This window comes from Cygnus atratus, chromosome 10 (genome assembly GCF_013377495.2).
Source record: "Cygnus atratus isolate AKBS03 ecotype Queensland, Australia chromosome 10, CAtr_DNAZoo_HiC_assembly, whole genome shotgun sequence".
Classification (NCBI taxonomy): domain Eukaryota; kingdom Metazoa; phylum Chordata; class Aves; order Anseriformes; family Anatidae; genus Cygnus; species Cygnus atratus.
In genome coordinates this window covers 807,360-823,541 of record NC_066371.1, presented here as the reverse complement: position 1 = coordinate 823,541, position 16,182 = coordinate 807,360, and the positions used below count along the sequence as shown (strand labels likewise).

At 40.1% G+C, this 16,182-nt stretch overlaps 1 protein-coding gene across 1 annotated transcript in view; it reads right to left on the bottom strand.

The window, feature by feature from the left end:
• RAD18 (RAD18 E3 ubiquitin protein ligase) overlaps positions 1 to 16,182 on the bottom strand; it is a 50,479-nt gene that overhangs the window by 12,726 nt on the left and 21,571 nt on the right. Inside the window, exons 10-11 of the mRNA XM_035546938.2 lie at positions 11,269 to 11,403; positions 7,235 to 7,394 (exon numbers count right to left, since the gene is read on the bottom strand). Coding sequence (XP_035402831.1) covers positions 7,235 to 7,394; positions 11,269 to 11,403 — 295 coding nt within the window. The remainder of the gene's footprint in view (positions 1 to 7,234; positions 7,395 to 11,268; positions 11,404 to 16,182) is intronic.

Below are 16,182 nucleotides of genomic sequence, written 5' to 3'. Positions count from 1 at the left end.
GGCAGGGTTTTATTCCTCCATTACCCATTTGTCTCCTCCTGCTGCCCATTGCCCCACCGAAGCCAGGTCCACCAGATGAGCTATAAGCAGTTATTGCGGCAATAACTGCTGAGCCGCTGATGGGACTGCAAGGGAGAAAAACATCACCAGTGGAGACTAGCAGAAACCCTTAATACACACGCATTTAGTCATAAAGATAAAAAAGAAAAAAAAAAAAATCTGAAAATATACACAGAGCTCTGGTGCCATATGGAGAACATTATTTTGAAACAAAATGGATTTTAAAGTTGTGTGTGCAATTTTAGAAACTCATCTGTGGTTCCCTAGGAGCTTTTATGAACTGCTGAATAAATCTATCTAATTACGAGCGTTACTCAACAGAGCAGTTTTAATTTGGAAATAAAGCCACCTAAAATTAAAAGCAGTAACTGCATATATAGGGAACAATCATAATTAATGCACGGATGAAACAATCCCACCACTTACAATACCTGAAGAGGAGCAAATGCAGCCCAAATCCCAACGCCATGTACAAGTGCTTGGGGAGAAGGCCAGGGAACCCTGGGACGCAGCAGGATTTCTTATTTCATCGCTAAATCTAATATGAGACACTCAAAGGAAAATCATGGTAAAGCACATTGTAAAAACAACGGTGGATGGGAAAAGTTTTGAAATCTAGTGGGTTTTTTTTTACTCTGAAAATTTTAATTCTGTCAAAAACTCATTTTCAGTACACAAGCTGGCTGTCCAAGGAATGAGTTATACTTCTGAATCCTCTCTTCATGCTCTGGTTACATTAAAAATAGAGGTAGAGGGATATTTTTGTGTGTTTAGTCCCCTAAAATAGAAAAAGAACAGGTTTGATGCCTGAACATCATCTACTTTCTTGCCTTGAAAAATATACTCTTATTATCATTTATCACTGTGTTTGTCACAAGCAAAACAATAAAAGTGAAAAGATTGGCTAACACTCAGAACAATAATGCAAGTTCATAATTTGCACGTGTATTTCACACTTCATGCCTACCAAACTTTTAAACCTGAGCACAAAATGTACTGGAATTACTTGCCACCTTAGAATGTACGTGTATATAAAAACGGGCTATCGATGCAAGAGCGATCAGAGCCTCGCAGTGAACCAACTCTTGCACTGTACTTGTACTGACAGATTGAGGATATATGCACATAACTGTACAAAAACACGCTGCAGGGTTATGAACCTCCCAGCTGTGGCTAAGATGTCCTTTGTTTCAGAATTTCTTCAAACAATTCCATCGATCAAGACAGTCACTCACTAAAATAATTCTCTGTATCTAGTCTCTACTAAACAGCAATTTCTTTAAAAAAGACCAAGCGATCTCTTCATTTTAAGTTGAAGTTATTATATAACTTTTTCCCCACGTGCAGACAGGAACTTGTTTGTTAATTAAAAAAATCTTAAATGTGCAGTACAGTTGAAAAAAATCAAAAGACATTTTTGAACTATTTATTGAAATATTTAATATTTACCCAAAAGAATATTGACCATCAATATTAAATTTACACAGCAAAACCATTAGCACTCAGAAATGTAACTGCTCAAGATGTCAAAAGGCTGACAAAACATGGTGACAGGTTGTGAAGAGGTTTCATTTCTCAGACTCATTCATGTCTACAGGCTGAAAAAAAAGTGCAGATCATGACTCCATTTCCCCAACCCCAGATTAGTTTCTTCTGGGCACTTATAGACAACTAAGAGTAAACTATTCCTTTCTAGACCATCATTTGGATTTTACTCTTCCCCTCCCCCCCTTTTTTAAAAATTTAATATAAGCACACCACCTTAAAATAGAGAGAAGAAAGCTGACGTAAGTGTGAATAACATGTCTCGTTCTAAAAATGAAAGGAGCAAATGTCTCTTTGAATTGTTTATTTTATGGCAGATTAAGTTCCTTCTTGGCTGCATGGTGAACAGCCAGTGTCCTTTAATCAGTCCATCTTGCCGTGCATTATGTACTTAGCTCTGGCACGTGCACGGTGCTTTCTTTTTCTTTTCTTTTTTTTTTTTTTTTTGATGCTAGCATGAACTACAGGATCTTTCATTTACCAATGTCATTTGAAGATGAATATTCAGCCACAAGCAGCGAGGAAAATAGTTTTTCTCAACCTTCCTATCCTGCTTCCACTTCCCCTTCCAAGAGTCTAGTCTGCCTGTGATAAACAGCATTAGCTTGCTGCTGGAGGGGCCGTAAGTCTTGTGTAACATCCCGGAGCAGCTGCTTACCACAGCCTTCCCTGGCTTGCCTGTACCTCCTCTTGTAACCACACATCCCAGGCACCACTGAGCTCTGCTTCATTTTCCTGTCTTCGGAAGACAGCAGGTTTGCCAGCCTTGGACCTTCCCGGGACTCCTTCCCCACAGAGGGTCCTCATCCATACAAAACCTTCCATGGGTTCTGCTGTACCAGTGTTTTCCTTGACTTTTTCCAGCCTTTCTTGGCTGTCAACAGCCTCCTCCACAGCTCGAGAGCATGTCTTTGAGGCTTTGTCGTCAGAAAGGGAAAAGATCTGCCGGATCACTCTTTCCTTACGAGTCTGGCCACAGACTTGTGACTACGGCCTGATGTCCCTGGACACATGCCGTATGCAGTGACTTTCCCCCGCACAAATCCGAGGCCATCGGCTCTTACTGTTTGAAATGACTTCTCCGGGACTGTCTGCCAGGCCTCGCAGTTCTTTGCCCATATGTTATGGCTCACAGTTTTTGGAAGAAAGGTATGAATTAACAACATAGCAGAGAAGTATCATCATCCTTCCACAATGGCTTTGTATGTGAGGCCAAAAAAAATCAAAGATAACTGCTCCCATCTAACATTGTTCTATTCATCTTCTCTGAGCCAAAGCAGCACAAGATTTATTAAGTCAAAATTGTACTAAGAATTGAGAAAGACAGCTTTTCCCCCGATGAAAACAGTTTTCATGTACTGCCTTCACGTGCCAGTGATGGCCAGCCCAGGGATCAGGACAATGCCTTCTTTAAACCCAGACTGAGTCAGCTGCCAGGGCAGGAACTTACAAAGCTTTTTCAGCTGTCCTGTCTGTCAGCGCCCTGACAAACCGATGGCTGCTGAGAGGTTTTCAGAGGATGCTGCCATCCAGGGACCTCCTGACTAACGGCAACTGAAGCACAGCTCCCTCCCTGTACGTCTACTCCAGCTGATGAACTGAAGCTCCAATTCTGCAAAGCATGTAAAGCCAGGAGTAAGTGACCAGTTAAATGCAGGTCTTAAGATCCTGCTCGATAGCTTCTCAGCTTAGTGCCAGAAAGCCCCACTTACTGCAAATGAGGCCCCTTGCTTGGGCAAGAATCTCGCCTGGCAGAAGCTGCAGTGGCTCTGTATATTCCAAAGGCAGAGAGATTTATACAAGCTACAGATATAGCACTGTTCAGCCAGGGCTTCAAAATTAAATCACTGTGTTTCATCGTACGACGCAATACCGTTCGGACGAGGCCAACAACATAGATCGTCAACTGTTGCAAGTCCTCCCACTCTAGTCATCAAGAACTGACGTTTTCTTCTAACACAAAAGTTTTAAAGAGAAGTATTTTTTTTTTAATGACTGAATATTATCCCAATTTTATAAAATCCTCTGAATAGAACATTTCCTCTATACAGCTCATTAACTGGCTTATCATTGTCCTACCTAGCCTCTTTCTAATTCTCCTATTGTTTAAACAGTTGCATAAAACTTGGTTTCAGTCCCAGAAAGTAAAAGAACGCAGTGGGACTATTTATATGGAGCACTAAAGTTCCATGAAAGCTTTATATACAACTTCATAGCTGTTAAAAAATATGTTTTAGAGGTCAAGGCTTTGTTTTGCTGCTTATTTGTTATGAACATTTTGATCTTTTGCTGTGACCAGCAGTCGATTTATGCAAAGACCAAACATGTCTGGATCAATGCTATAGCCTGTACCTTTTCTCCAGCAGGTGTAAAGTTTTCATTTTCTCAATTAAAGTAACGACTTCTGGATAATACCTGCACAGTAGTGATTACTATAAAACGTATTAATTTGTAATATTGACCAACTGCTCCCTTAGCTGTACAATGCAGAAATTCAGATATTTATATCAGATTGAAAAGAGGCAGAAGTTCTTATGAACAACAGAATATAAGAATCATTAATTTACTTGCCGCATGTCTTACAGAACAAGCGTGTCAACTCTCACTTTGAGGCTGTTCTGTTATATTCTGTACACCGCTCAAAATCCTAATTTTCTTTTAATCCATCATAGTATCAGCCCTCCATTTAGAAGTGCTCTCTCCATAAAAGTGCAGCACACAGATTTGGACTTCCAAATATATTTCAAGTTTTGACATTTCAATGTGAAAAACGTTCACCCTTGTCAAAGGATATCCTCTTATTATCAGAAATAAAATGTAAGCCTCAGAAAACCATTTCTTGGTACAATAGCACAATGGTACTGGACACCCACCCCCCCAAATCTAAACCATTCTTTTTTTTTTCTTTTATTTTTTGTGCTACATTTATTTTCATTAAACTTAAAGCATTAACCCCATGGTAGCCAGAGAGTTACAAAAAATACAGAATATTATAGAAAAAAAACTTCTGAAAACTTCTGAACTTCTTCGGTGAACTTCTTGAGCGGTGCAGTAGCTAGCTTTTAAGGTTAAGCAAACTGCCCTAAATTTAAATAAAAATAAATAAAAATACACCGCTCATACAAACTAGGGGATATGTACAAAGTAGGAAAGCAAAGAAAAAATCCCACAGAGATTGTGAAAAAACAATTCTGTGCAGACTCTGGTAATTCTGTTCCTGTTCCACAGGAGCTGAATTTAAGAGAAAGCCACAGGGAGCTATTAAGCATGTTTTTGGTTTTGTTTTTTTGTTTGGTTTGGTTTTTGTTTGGTTTAGTTTTTTAAAGAAGGTCCAAATATCTGTGATGCATACCCACTGGTCTTTACAACTGTGAGATTCTGTGTTTGGTTCAAGAAATCTATGGAAATACTTCACTCGGAAAGAGTGAATACATAAAACGAAGGAATAAACAACCTTGCCTCGAGCCAGACATAACGCAAACAAATGCGCTTTCCAACAAAATCTGCCAACTTGTTTCAAGAAAGTACATTCAAACCATTAGTAGGTGCTACATGCTAATATCCTTTAGCAAACTTTCCTACTGTCCCTTAGACACTCTTTCATCCAGACTTTAGGATAAGTTTGCCAACAGAGAAAGGTGAAGAATGAAAATTTAACTGTAATGTCAAAGGCCACAGGGAAGGTCATTCAGAATGTCCTTTATACACCAAACTGGCAGTGAAACAGATTTAATGATTCCTTGGATGAGCTAATAAAAGAAAAACTCTCTCACTCTGTCAGATTAAAATTCCAGATTTTCCAAGGTCCTTAACGCCAAAAGGTTGGCTTGCATTCAAAAAAAATAAATTGAGTAAAGCAGTGAAGGACAGGAACATCTCACTCAGATTTTGGATGAAAAACAAGCTAAGGGCATCTATTTTATGGAACTGAAACAGCAATCAGAGCTCCAGGGCAGCTATACCAGCAGGCACAGTGAAGATGAGACAGCTCCATCTATCATCTGTGCACTTGTCAAATGTGACATCCAGTACAAACCTGCAGGAGCTGGCCTTGCATAAGCCCTGCAAGAGAGCTTCTGCCTGGGTTCCCAGCCACCACCACTACACAGACCAAATGTGAGGCTCCGGCCACCTCACGCCTCCCCAGAGGCATCTGTCAGCAGCAGAACAGCCACGGGCCAAGCTGTGAATTGGAAAGCTGAGGTTTCAGCTGCCACTGGAACAAAGCATCATGGCCAGCTTCTTCCCTTCTAAGTGAAGGGTGCCCGCTGCTCAGCATGCTGCTTCATGCACAGCTAGTGTAATCACTGAGTTGATTTTTTCCCCAGTATCTTCCTAGGCTTTCATTCACAGTTTCTTTAACATTTACCTTGGTGAAAGGCAACGTTAGTCCCCTTGCTGACTTTTAAAAACACTTCGTGAATCAACACAAATTTTTAAAAAATGATTCTTTTAAATCTTTCAACAACTAAACTGTTATTTTAATAAACGCTGATGAAGCAACGCACTGTATGCTTCTTAATATTTGCAGAACAAGGAGGAAGAGGCGCATACTATGGATGTAATATATGGAAAATTGAGAAACTGTTACTCCTAGCTCAGCTGTTAAACTGTTCATCTGCTACCTGACCTTCAGCTACTTCCTCTCATTATCATCCACTTCCAAACATAAACAACCTTTCTCTTCCTAATAATGCAGACCTGCAAAGGGTGCCTCCTTCTCTCCTTTCTGTTATCAGTAAGACAGCGAGATTACTTTCTTAGAGAATGGCAACAGCTCGCTTGCTTTTAGACACATACCAAAAAACCAGTTATCCTATATTTCTTTTCTGTGATTTCTTCCCTTTTCCTCCAGAAACGGGGATCATAGCATCAGGTATTGCAAATGGATGTTTAAGCACTGATCATCATCTTCTTTGACAATTGGTAAAGTATTAGATAGCAAATTATGAAGTAAATATCTTCAATAGATATGAAGTCTGTCTTTAAAAACTAGACACACCTTATCAGCAGTAAGAGCTGGGTGTCTTTTCTATAAAATCATCACTGAGCTACCAAAAACACGAAACCTTACATTGCTTATAAAGCATTTCTTGATCCTGCATTTCCTGTATGAATAAAGCAAACTTCAGTAAGCAAAATTAAATACATGAAGAAAGTGAATGGATGTTAGGACTTCAGTGACATTCTACCAGTGACCGCAAGTAGTGGGGTCATTTAAATTCTACTTCCCACAGCACTATTCAGCTCAAAGAGCTATCAAAAGACTTACGTTATATTAAATTTTGGTCCTCTCTAAATAAATCCTCTAACAGAAGGGAAGATGATGCAGTAAAAAAGAAACACCAAACATTCTCCTGATCCAACAGACATTTCGCTCACTGTTTCTGTTACAAAAGGAACATTTGCACTATCACCCCTCTATCACCCCGAATTCACTTAATAGTTTCCTATTTCAGCTGCAGCCCTCAAGCAACTGAGCAGACAGAGAAGAGTAAACCAGTAACCACAGCTGAGGAACCCCTCTGATGAAGAATATAAATATATAGGGCCCAACATCACTAACAAAGTTTTTCCATATTGATCTAATCAAGTACAAACCAGCAGGAATAAATTCTTCTTCACTAACCTGCTTGTTGATCCAGATGACTGTGAGAACGCAGGAGAGACTGATCTCTGGCCTTCCTCTGAAGAATGGGGGTCACTTCTTTTGCCATCAGGAGCTTCTGCTTTGAGTACCCGGGCTTCTCCAAGGATGGCAGTAGAGTTATGCTCTTTAAGATCTTCTCCTACCAAGGAAAAAAAGTAGAGATTGGCAAGTATGACAAAGTAAAATATTATTAATTTTTTTGCAGTCTGGAGATAGATTTTAAGAAAAACAAACGTTTTAAAAATATTAGAAAACCAATGCCTCATTCCCACTTATTTCCTTCCCCAAACTCTGTTTCAAAGGTCTTAATTTCTTTTCCTGCTGCAGTAAAAAAAAAAAAAAAAAAAAAAAAACCAACAGCAACAAAAAAGCAACAACAAAAAGCAACCTCTAAGAACCAGAGACTGAAACAGAAACATTCCATTGTTATGAGTTTCACATGCAAACAAAGAGACAATTAAAGGGTAAGGATATTTGTCACATTTCATAAGATGAAACTGTTTCAGAAATTAGCAAACACTTAATGAGACAGCTAGGTTCTCTGGTTCTTGCTACCAATTCACTTCACCCATTGCATAAGACAGCTTGATAGCTTGAAAGTTTTACAGACCAAGTTAATAAGCTTGTTTTCAACAAAAGAAACATGATTTATTTCCTTACGCATCTAAGAAAGATTAAATGTTAATCTATATAATTGTCATTTCCATTTATCTCTACAGGAAAAAGCATTTCTAGACAACACAACTAACAAACTGTAAAACCATTCTATTTTTTTGTATCAAATGTTTTTATCTATTAAAAGATGAACAAGAGTTCTCTCAAAAGATGCCTTCTACCTCTCCACATAGAGAATAAATATGGACTAGAAAGCACGATACAAAAAGATAAACTGCTCTTATGTCCTACCCACAGATATTTGCAAATGAGTTATTTAAGTAGACAGTTGGAAGGAGCATTAAAACCATACCGAGACTCAACTCATTGATAATCCTTATCAAGGCAGTCCATGAGAGTGGGCAGAAGACTTCTGTGAACTAACTTACATTGCTGCTCAAACCACTTCATCCTTTTTACCTCTACAGAAATTGTTTTTGATAGAAGAGGCCAAACAGAACTATAATTACAATGTGGAAAAGCTAAACAAGCTTTGAATTCAGCTAGGGTTTGTCCTTTCCCTTATGCTGAGTATTGATTAGCAGGAGCGTATTTCTGTCTGTTGAAAACAACCAGCAGATGACAGCAAGTCAGTTGTCTAACTGATGTAACATTACTGAAATTAACGTATTAAAAATAGCAAAGGCCCTGTGCAGTAATGCAACCCAAAAGAGGTGTACCAGGAATGTTTATCAAATTCTTACAGTACCCCCCTTAGGCAATGCAAAACCTGTATGTTTAATAGTTACAAAATACAGATTGGAAATCAACTATTTAAGTTTAAAGATGCAAATCAAAATCACGTAAATCAGGAAGGGATGATTAATACATCATCAGAATAGAGCAAGACTTTGTGAGAGGTTTAAGTTACATCCACCAATACTACAGTAAAGAGCAAGGGGAGATAGAAAGGTTTAAAACAAAAAAAAATACATGTTTTAATTCTGTACAATTCTACCATGTTCTTCTATGAGAACATGAAATACAGTGGGCAAGGAATGCATATGAAGTTGTTCTTCTCAGTAGTAATGCTTTCAAATTGCAAGCCAGTAACTCACTGCTGGTTTTCTTTCTTCCAATGTTATCATTTCCAATTTAATAAAAAGGAATTTGCTGTTAATAAAGATGATGGAGGAAAAGGGCTGTAGCCATTTGTTCTTTCACCCCTAAATATTCTTTTTGTTTGTTTTTTTTTAAGTGGTTTACAAAGAGTCAATCGGGTGCAGACGTTTGGCATAGAACTAGAAACTGCAATTTCAAAGATTATTGAAAGCTCAGTGCACAAAAAGTGTAACAAATATTTTGCAGATTTGTCAGAACCATCTGAGGTGGTATTGTCTACTTAAGCCAACACGATACAGGGTGATAGGACGGATCTAGTTATTTTCTACCTGAGCATTCTTTTGGAAAAGCTGTGTGGCTTTACTTTAGCTCCTCAAAGTTTACAGTTCAGGGCACAAGAAAAGGGCTGCATGAAAGCTGCAAGAAACTCAGAGTAGCCAAGCTCTCCACAGATCATGGCTAGAAATTAGTATTTCAGTCTGTGATCCCATTATCTAATCACACATTGCTTCTGTCTCTGCTACAGATGAGGGACATCACTGTAAATTATGTCAAATGAGATAAACTTGAAGTTCCTTAACTTTTACCCTTCTTATGGAAAGGATTATGCATTGCATCAAGGTCTGCATGAAACGATAAGGATAAAATTCATACTATGTTATTGGTATTTTCACTTATTTTTATTCTTGAGAGCTCTGCTAGAGGTGACAGCACAGGAAACAGACACATACCAAAGACTAATTCAGTTCAACTCAGGAAGGGCAGGGATTTGTGAGGGCCAGTGCAGACTGAACTGCCGCATTTTCCCAAGGATACAGACAACAACACATCCAACTCTGGCCAGTGGATTCTCTTTGAAGTTCAGTATTCTAACTACTTTCTAGTTCCACAAATACGAGGTTGAGGAATGCTCTAAATCACACATTCAAAGATAAATGCGCACTGCCACAGCACGCACTACCATAAAACAAATGAGACTGAAAAAGCCTATAGGGAACAAGATAAAAGCACACAGGGGTATTTCTTCGGTGCTGTTGGTAGTGAAGATAACAAACATGCGCTGGATGCTGCGCCTAACTCATAAAGCACATCTGCAGAAGTGAGTAACTGCAGCTGTGCATTCCCACTTCTCACTGTATTAAAGGACATAAATACAAAATGAAGCAAGTTTAAAAAAAAAAAGAGAAGCAACATACTCTTTAAACATCCTAAAAGATTCTGAAATATTTTACTCCTTCGACCTGAAGACAAAAAAACACTTGTCCCAAACCACACAAACACCTTCACAGTTCCCAGTTACTGACTCCTTATCACAGTACTGAAACAGGAGGGCAGGCAATGTCCATGATCACCCTCAGTTCAAAGATACCAATTGTCATATGCCCACTATCAGCAACTTCAGTGGATTTGCATCAGAACCCAAGTCCTCATTTACACCTGCTACTTAAATTATGCATCTAAAATACAACACACATATGCACAATCACATTAAAATCCAATTATACATTTATTATGGGTTGTGCTTAAGTATCACATTAGAATCAATGGCAGTCAATCTTTTTAAGGTCTTGTCCTGGTTTCAGGTAGGACAGAGTTAATTTTCCTCCTAGTAGCTGGTAGGGTGCTATGTTTTGGATTAGGATGAGAAGAGCGCTGATAACATGCTGATGTTTTAATTGTTGCAGAGCAATGCTTACACCAAGCCAAGGACTTTTCAGCTTCTCGCTCTGTCCTGCTAGCGAGCAGGCTGGGGGTGCAGCAGGAGCTGGGAGGGGACAGACCCAGGACAGCTGACCCAAACTGGCCAAAGGGGTATTCCATACCATCTGACGTCATGCTGAACAATATATAGGGGGGGCTAGCCGGGGTGGGGGGCTGGCTGCTCGGGGATAGGCTGGGCATCGGTCAACGGGTGGTGAGCAACTGCATTGTGCATCACTTGCTTCGTACACATTATTATTAGTAATACTATTATCATTATTATTATTGTTATTATTATTTTCCCGTCTTAATAAACTGTCTTTATCTCAACTCACAGGCTTCACTTTCCCGTTTCTCTCCCCCATCCCAGAGAGGGAGGGGGGAGGGTGAGCGAACGGCTGTGTGGTGTTTAGCTGCCGGCCGGGTTAAACCACAACAGGTCTGTTTGATTTTTATGTTTTGTTCTTTTTTCCCTTAAGGACTGGGGAGAACAAAGGGAGGAAAGAACATTTCTTCAGGAAACCCACTTATTAGTATGGGTCAAGGGGCATGAGGTGGAGAGGAATTACATGATTACATTAAACAACATTACTAACCTGTGCCTGCTGGCAATTCTTTAACAGTTGGTTCTTCTTTGATTTCAGCACTCTCCATTTTCCTCTTACCACTTTTCTTCCACCGATTACTTACTTGATCCACTAAAAATTGAAATTCACTTCTGTGCTTGTTTCCTGAAAGACAACAGTGCATTACTATACAAAAAGCAGACTGCTCATTGCCACAGAACTTCTGAAGTATACACCATAAGAAGTGAAAAGGCTGTGAACAGAAATAATCACAAAATACTGAATTAAAAACATTTTTGTTACAGCAAAAAAGTTTCATATTCTACTAACAATCCAAATCTGTGCTTACGCTTTTAGTTACCCAGTAGTCAGGAACGCTTGCACAGATGAAAACTTAATTTTTCACACAGCAGAACTGTGTTTGTTTCTTAATATCTGTTTTTGTTTGTTTCTTTTTTCCCTGAAATTATTTCAATTACCATTGTAATAACTTCTAATATCAATGAAGAACTCAGCTCCTTTTGGACACTAGGACTGCATCCACACATGATCTCTCTCCTGAATCAGGATAAGGGTCTATGCTGCTCAGTGGAATCATTTGCAATTAAGAGCATATTTTTCACTTCTGCGTCACTCACCAAATCCAAACGGGCAAAAACCCATCAGCTTTGGATGCTCGGAGGCCTGTGTAACTGATGCTTGCCATTTCAAAGCATTTTGCCAAGAGACGCCAAGCATCTATTCCAAAATGGCAAGCGCTCCGTGTGTCCCTGGGTGCAGCCGGGATGGGGGACGTGGCCACGGGGACTGGCTGCTCATCGCCTCCAAGCCCACAGGCTGCACCGCCTGGGGAACTGCGCGGTACTGCGATGCGAGGTTACCGCTAGGAGCAATGAAGGACAAAGGATTTCCGGTGTTTGCAGTGCACTAAGTACACAAATGCCAACTACACAGGAACATTTTAGTGCCGTCTTCTTCCCCATAGCACCCCGCAGATCTGGCAGGCTGGCCTTGCTGCTTGACAGAGGTGTCCTCAGTTAACCGCAACAGTGAGCCAGTTTGACCGTTCTTCCTAAAAATCTACCAATTTAACCTAATCACATTTCTCTTTTAGGGTCCTGGAAATGGGAGGTATGCCAGGACTCCAACAGAGCACTTCTCAAAAGCGACAGGCTCAAACAGAGCTGTGGGTGGAGCCGCACGCTGCAGTGTTACAGAGGCTAATTACATGGATTCCTTCGACCTGTGAACGAAAAGGAACGAGCTGCCCAACCCTAACATGCAGGGAAGCCCGCGTAGGTATTTTGAAATTTCTTATTCTATGCTGATTTACCTTCCAGTTGTAATTTATGAAATCCAAAATCCCAGTTCTTTGCGTTTTGAGACCGTTCAGTATGTGACTGACCCCGCTGACCAATAAGCCCAAGCGAAGTCCCATGTTCCCAGAAGTGCACTTTTCCAAATCATCTAACGAATGTAAGTAAAAGATGCTACCCCCATACTGCTAGCCTGCCTGTCGCACCTCATATTTTATCACATTATAATAGAGCTTATCCTCCCTACTACAGAGAATGAGTGAAATCCCACAGCTATTCTGTTACTTGCTTTAACATAGCTTTGGATTTTTCCCCTGCTTCTGCAGTAAGGCAATTTCTGAAGACTTTGTATCATGCTTATTATGTTGTTTTTTTTTGACTGAGATCCTCTAATCACAGCTAATTGCTCTTTGGCATATTCTTTGCCCTTTCAGTCATTCAGCATGTTTTAAGTAATCCTCTGCTGTTTAGTCAAAGCGGTGTTGTTTCCTATCTAGATTACTCAGAGGCTGGGAAAATACGTGGTCTCCTCAGACAGATGTTGTGATTACCTCATACTCACCGGGCACGAAGACAACACATCATTTTTCTTACAGAATACACCAATTTCTCCTCTAACAGCGTATCTGTCTGTAGCTACCCATGGCCAGCGTAGCATGAAAGTCTACCAGCCCATACACGGTTTTATATCGATATATTACAGTGAAGACAGCAAATATTAATTTATTTGGAAGGACTTTCAAAAAAATTCACTCTCAGAAACAGATTTGTCCTTTTGAGAAAAATAGATTAATTCAGCTAAAGCCTTTAGCCTAACTTTTAGCCTATAGAGAAAGCATTGCAAATGTTTCCTGTGCAAAGGCACAAGGGCCTGATGGACATCGTGAACGTCCTTGTGGCAGAGCCACTGCTTCCAAGGCACGAGAAGGCGAGCTGCCCACAACCCCTCCTGCACGCTCCCTGCTGCCTCTCCAAAGTAGGGCCAGGCCACCAGCCGCGGAGATGTCAAAGCTGCTTTGACTATAAAATCCCAGCCTTACTAGGGAATACTTTCCAGTTCTTCATTGAATTGGCATTGAGGATTCTGGGGGCAAGGAGTAACCACCCCCCACTCCCCCCAGCACCCCAGCAATGGGCTCACAGTGCACGCGCAGCCCGCAAGGAGACTGCTGTTCTGCCGTCCACCCTGCGCTGGGCAACGTAAAGCAGCTCGAGGACAGAGCACGCCTTGACCCTCTGGCAGGGCCTGGCTCCCCTGAGGGCCCCCCGGCCTCCTGCAGCCCGGCACATCTTCCCGGCGGTGATGGGATGGGGATGGAGACAGGGACGGGGCAGGGCAGCTCCTCGAGGACAGGACGTCACCCGCTCAGCGCTGCGCTGGATAACCGCTGCGTCTAACCTGCAGCGTCCCCTGCTGCACCCACAGGAGGGGAAAAACACTACGGCAGGATGATATCAAGTTCTGCCCCACACAAGAAAAAAAATTAAATGATTTTCCCATGTACTGTTTCAAACTTACTCCCTTTCTGCGTAGCTGAAGACACCACATAAGGTCAACAACTCCTTTTAATAAAAAGCTCTTGTCCTGGATGCTTGTAGCTGAAGCACTGGACATTTATTGGTAATTCCTTTGGTGCTTCAGTTTTTCCAGTATTACTATTTTTTGTTGCTTTGTTCTATGCTGTAACTACAAAGATTTTCAAGTGAAAAAGAAATGTCCTGGCAATCCGAGGCACTGTTCAGATACAACATAAATCGCAGCTGTGCTGAAACTACACACCACGCACATTTTGTAAAACTATGGGTATTTCAGTAACAAAACCATCGCAGATGTAATTAAAAATATTTATAACACAAGACATAAATCAGTAAGTGTCTGAATCACATTGCAAATTAAGACTTATACACAGAAAGAGCAGCAGAATAATTTTTCTGAACGAATGTATCTGTATTTTATATGTGTGTGTGTGTGTGTGTATATATATATATATATATATATATACATTAAAAAAAATCTCTTTAAATAAAGGCCTGCCCATGAAAAGAGCAGAATGAAGTTGACACTGGGTTGAAGGGAAAACATCCCATTGCCTGCTAGTGAATTCCCAAGGAGCAGAAGGAAGCTGCTGCACAGGACAATGCAGTTAATTGCACCTTGCAGGCACGTACTCTGGCGGTTGCTCAAGCAGTTTCCATCTAGTATATAAAACAACCACAGGTTCATCAAGCCAAAATATTAATTGGTCTTTCAAAAACACTTCATATACAGGAAAAGAAGAAGGAAAAAAAAGAAAAAAAACACACACAACACGGGGTAATTTGCAATTTGCCAATAGCCTGGAAAATTGTAATGAAGTTAAGAAAAAAAATGGGTTTTATCCCAACTGCTTTACCTTGCTTTTCAGCAAGGCTGTTTCATAGTTCCACTCTGCTGTGTGTTTTGTACGGAAATACACACAAATAAAGGATGTAGGTTTTTGTTGTTGTTTTTTTATTCACAGAACTCATGTCAGAGTTAAATCAATTCAGCAATTCAGCTGTGAATTAGGGACTTAGGGTATACATGATGCAAATTAAAAGGGAAAAAACAGCCTTTATTGCCTAATAAAGCTTTTTAAAGTCCAGGAAAAACAAAAAGACAACACCAAAAAAAGCATTTGATGAAGGTTCTTTTAACCTCTAACTGTCCTCTAATTTTAATGCACAACTTCTTTTTCAAGCCAATGTTTTCCCTATTGCTTTTACGTGAAATAATTTGCTGACACGACCTAAAATTTACCTCTTTGTTCACCATGTTTTACTACTTTTAAAACATATCTTCCTATGAATTTATAATTTTTAATTCTAGATTTTCAATTCAGCTTCCTGAGGCTAATTCATTCACTTAATGATGATAAATTTCCAAACCGTGTTCCATACGACCTGAATGAGCAGAGCACTCACAGTCAGTTGCATGGCATTTGCTCTGCTCTGGGGGTCGACCAAGTCACTGAACTTCAGGTTTGGTCTTTAGAGAGCTAGTAAAGGTTCGTAGGGAAAAATACCTAGGTGAGGAATTAATCAATTTGTAGGGTTTTGTTTGTTTGTTTGTTTGCTGTGGTGGGAAGGGGGAGTTGTCTGTTTTTTGTTGTTGGCTGGGTTGGGGTTTTTGTTTGGAGTTTGTTTTTTTTGCATTACAGTGCTAGAGACTTCTGCACAGCAAGAGAGTAATTATTAACCAGTTACTTGGAATTAGTGGAGAATGTTTCATATTCAAAACCACAAACAGTTTGTACAGTTAGAAAGAAAATATTCTCAGGAAGAGCAGCAAAAAGCAAGGGAAAAGTTTGCTGAAGATTTAGGTCCTTATTTAGCCTTTGCAGAAACCCAACTAAAATCAACAAGACTAAATCTAGCTGCATTATGGAATAATTTATATGCCTGAAGCAACACAAGGAAACACAGGAAATGTGACCATATTGCAGATTTAAATACACCCTTAAGTATAATCAGAACAAGTTGTCCTTCCCTTGCTTTGCTCCTCCATGGCCAAAAGATGAGAAGCTTTATGTTCACTGAATATTGTTTGAGTGTTCCATGGCTAACTACCACGTTTGAGAGTACAAGCACAGTGCAGGTGAAGCGAAAG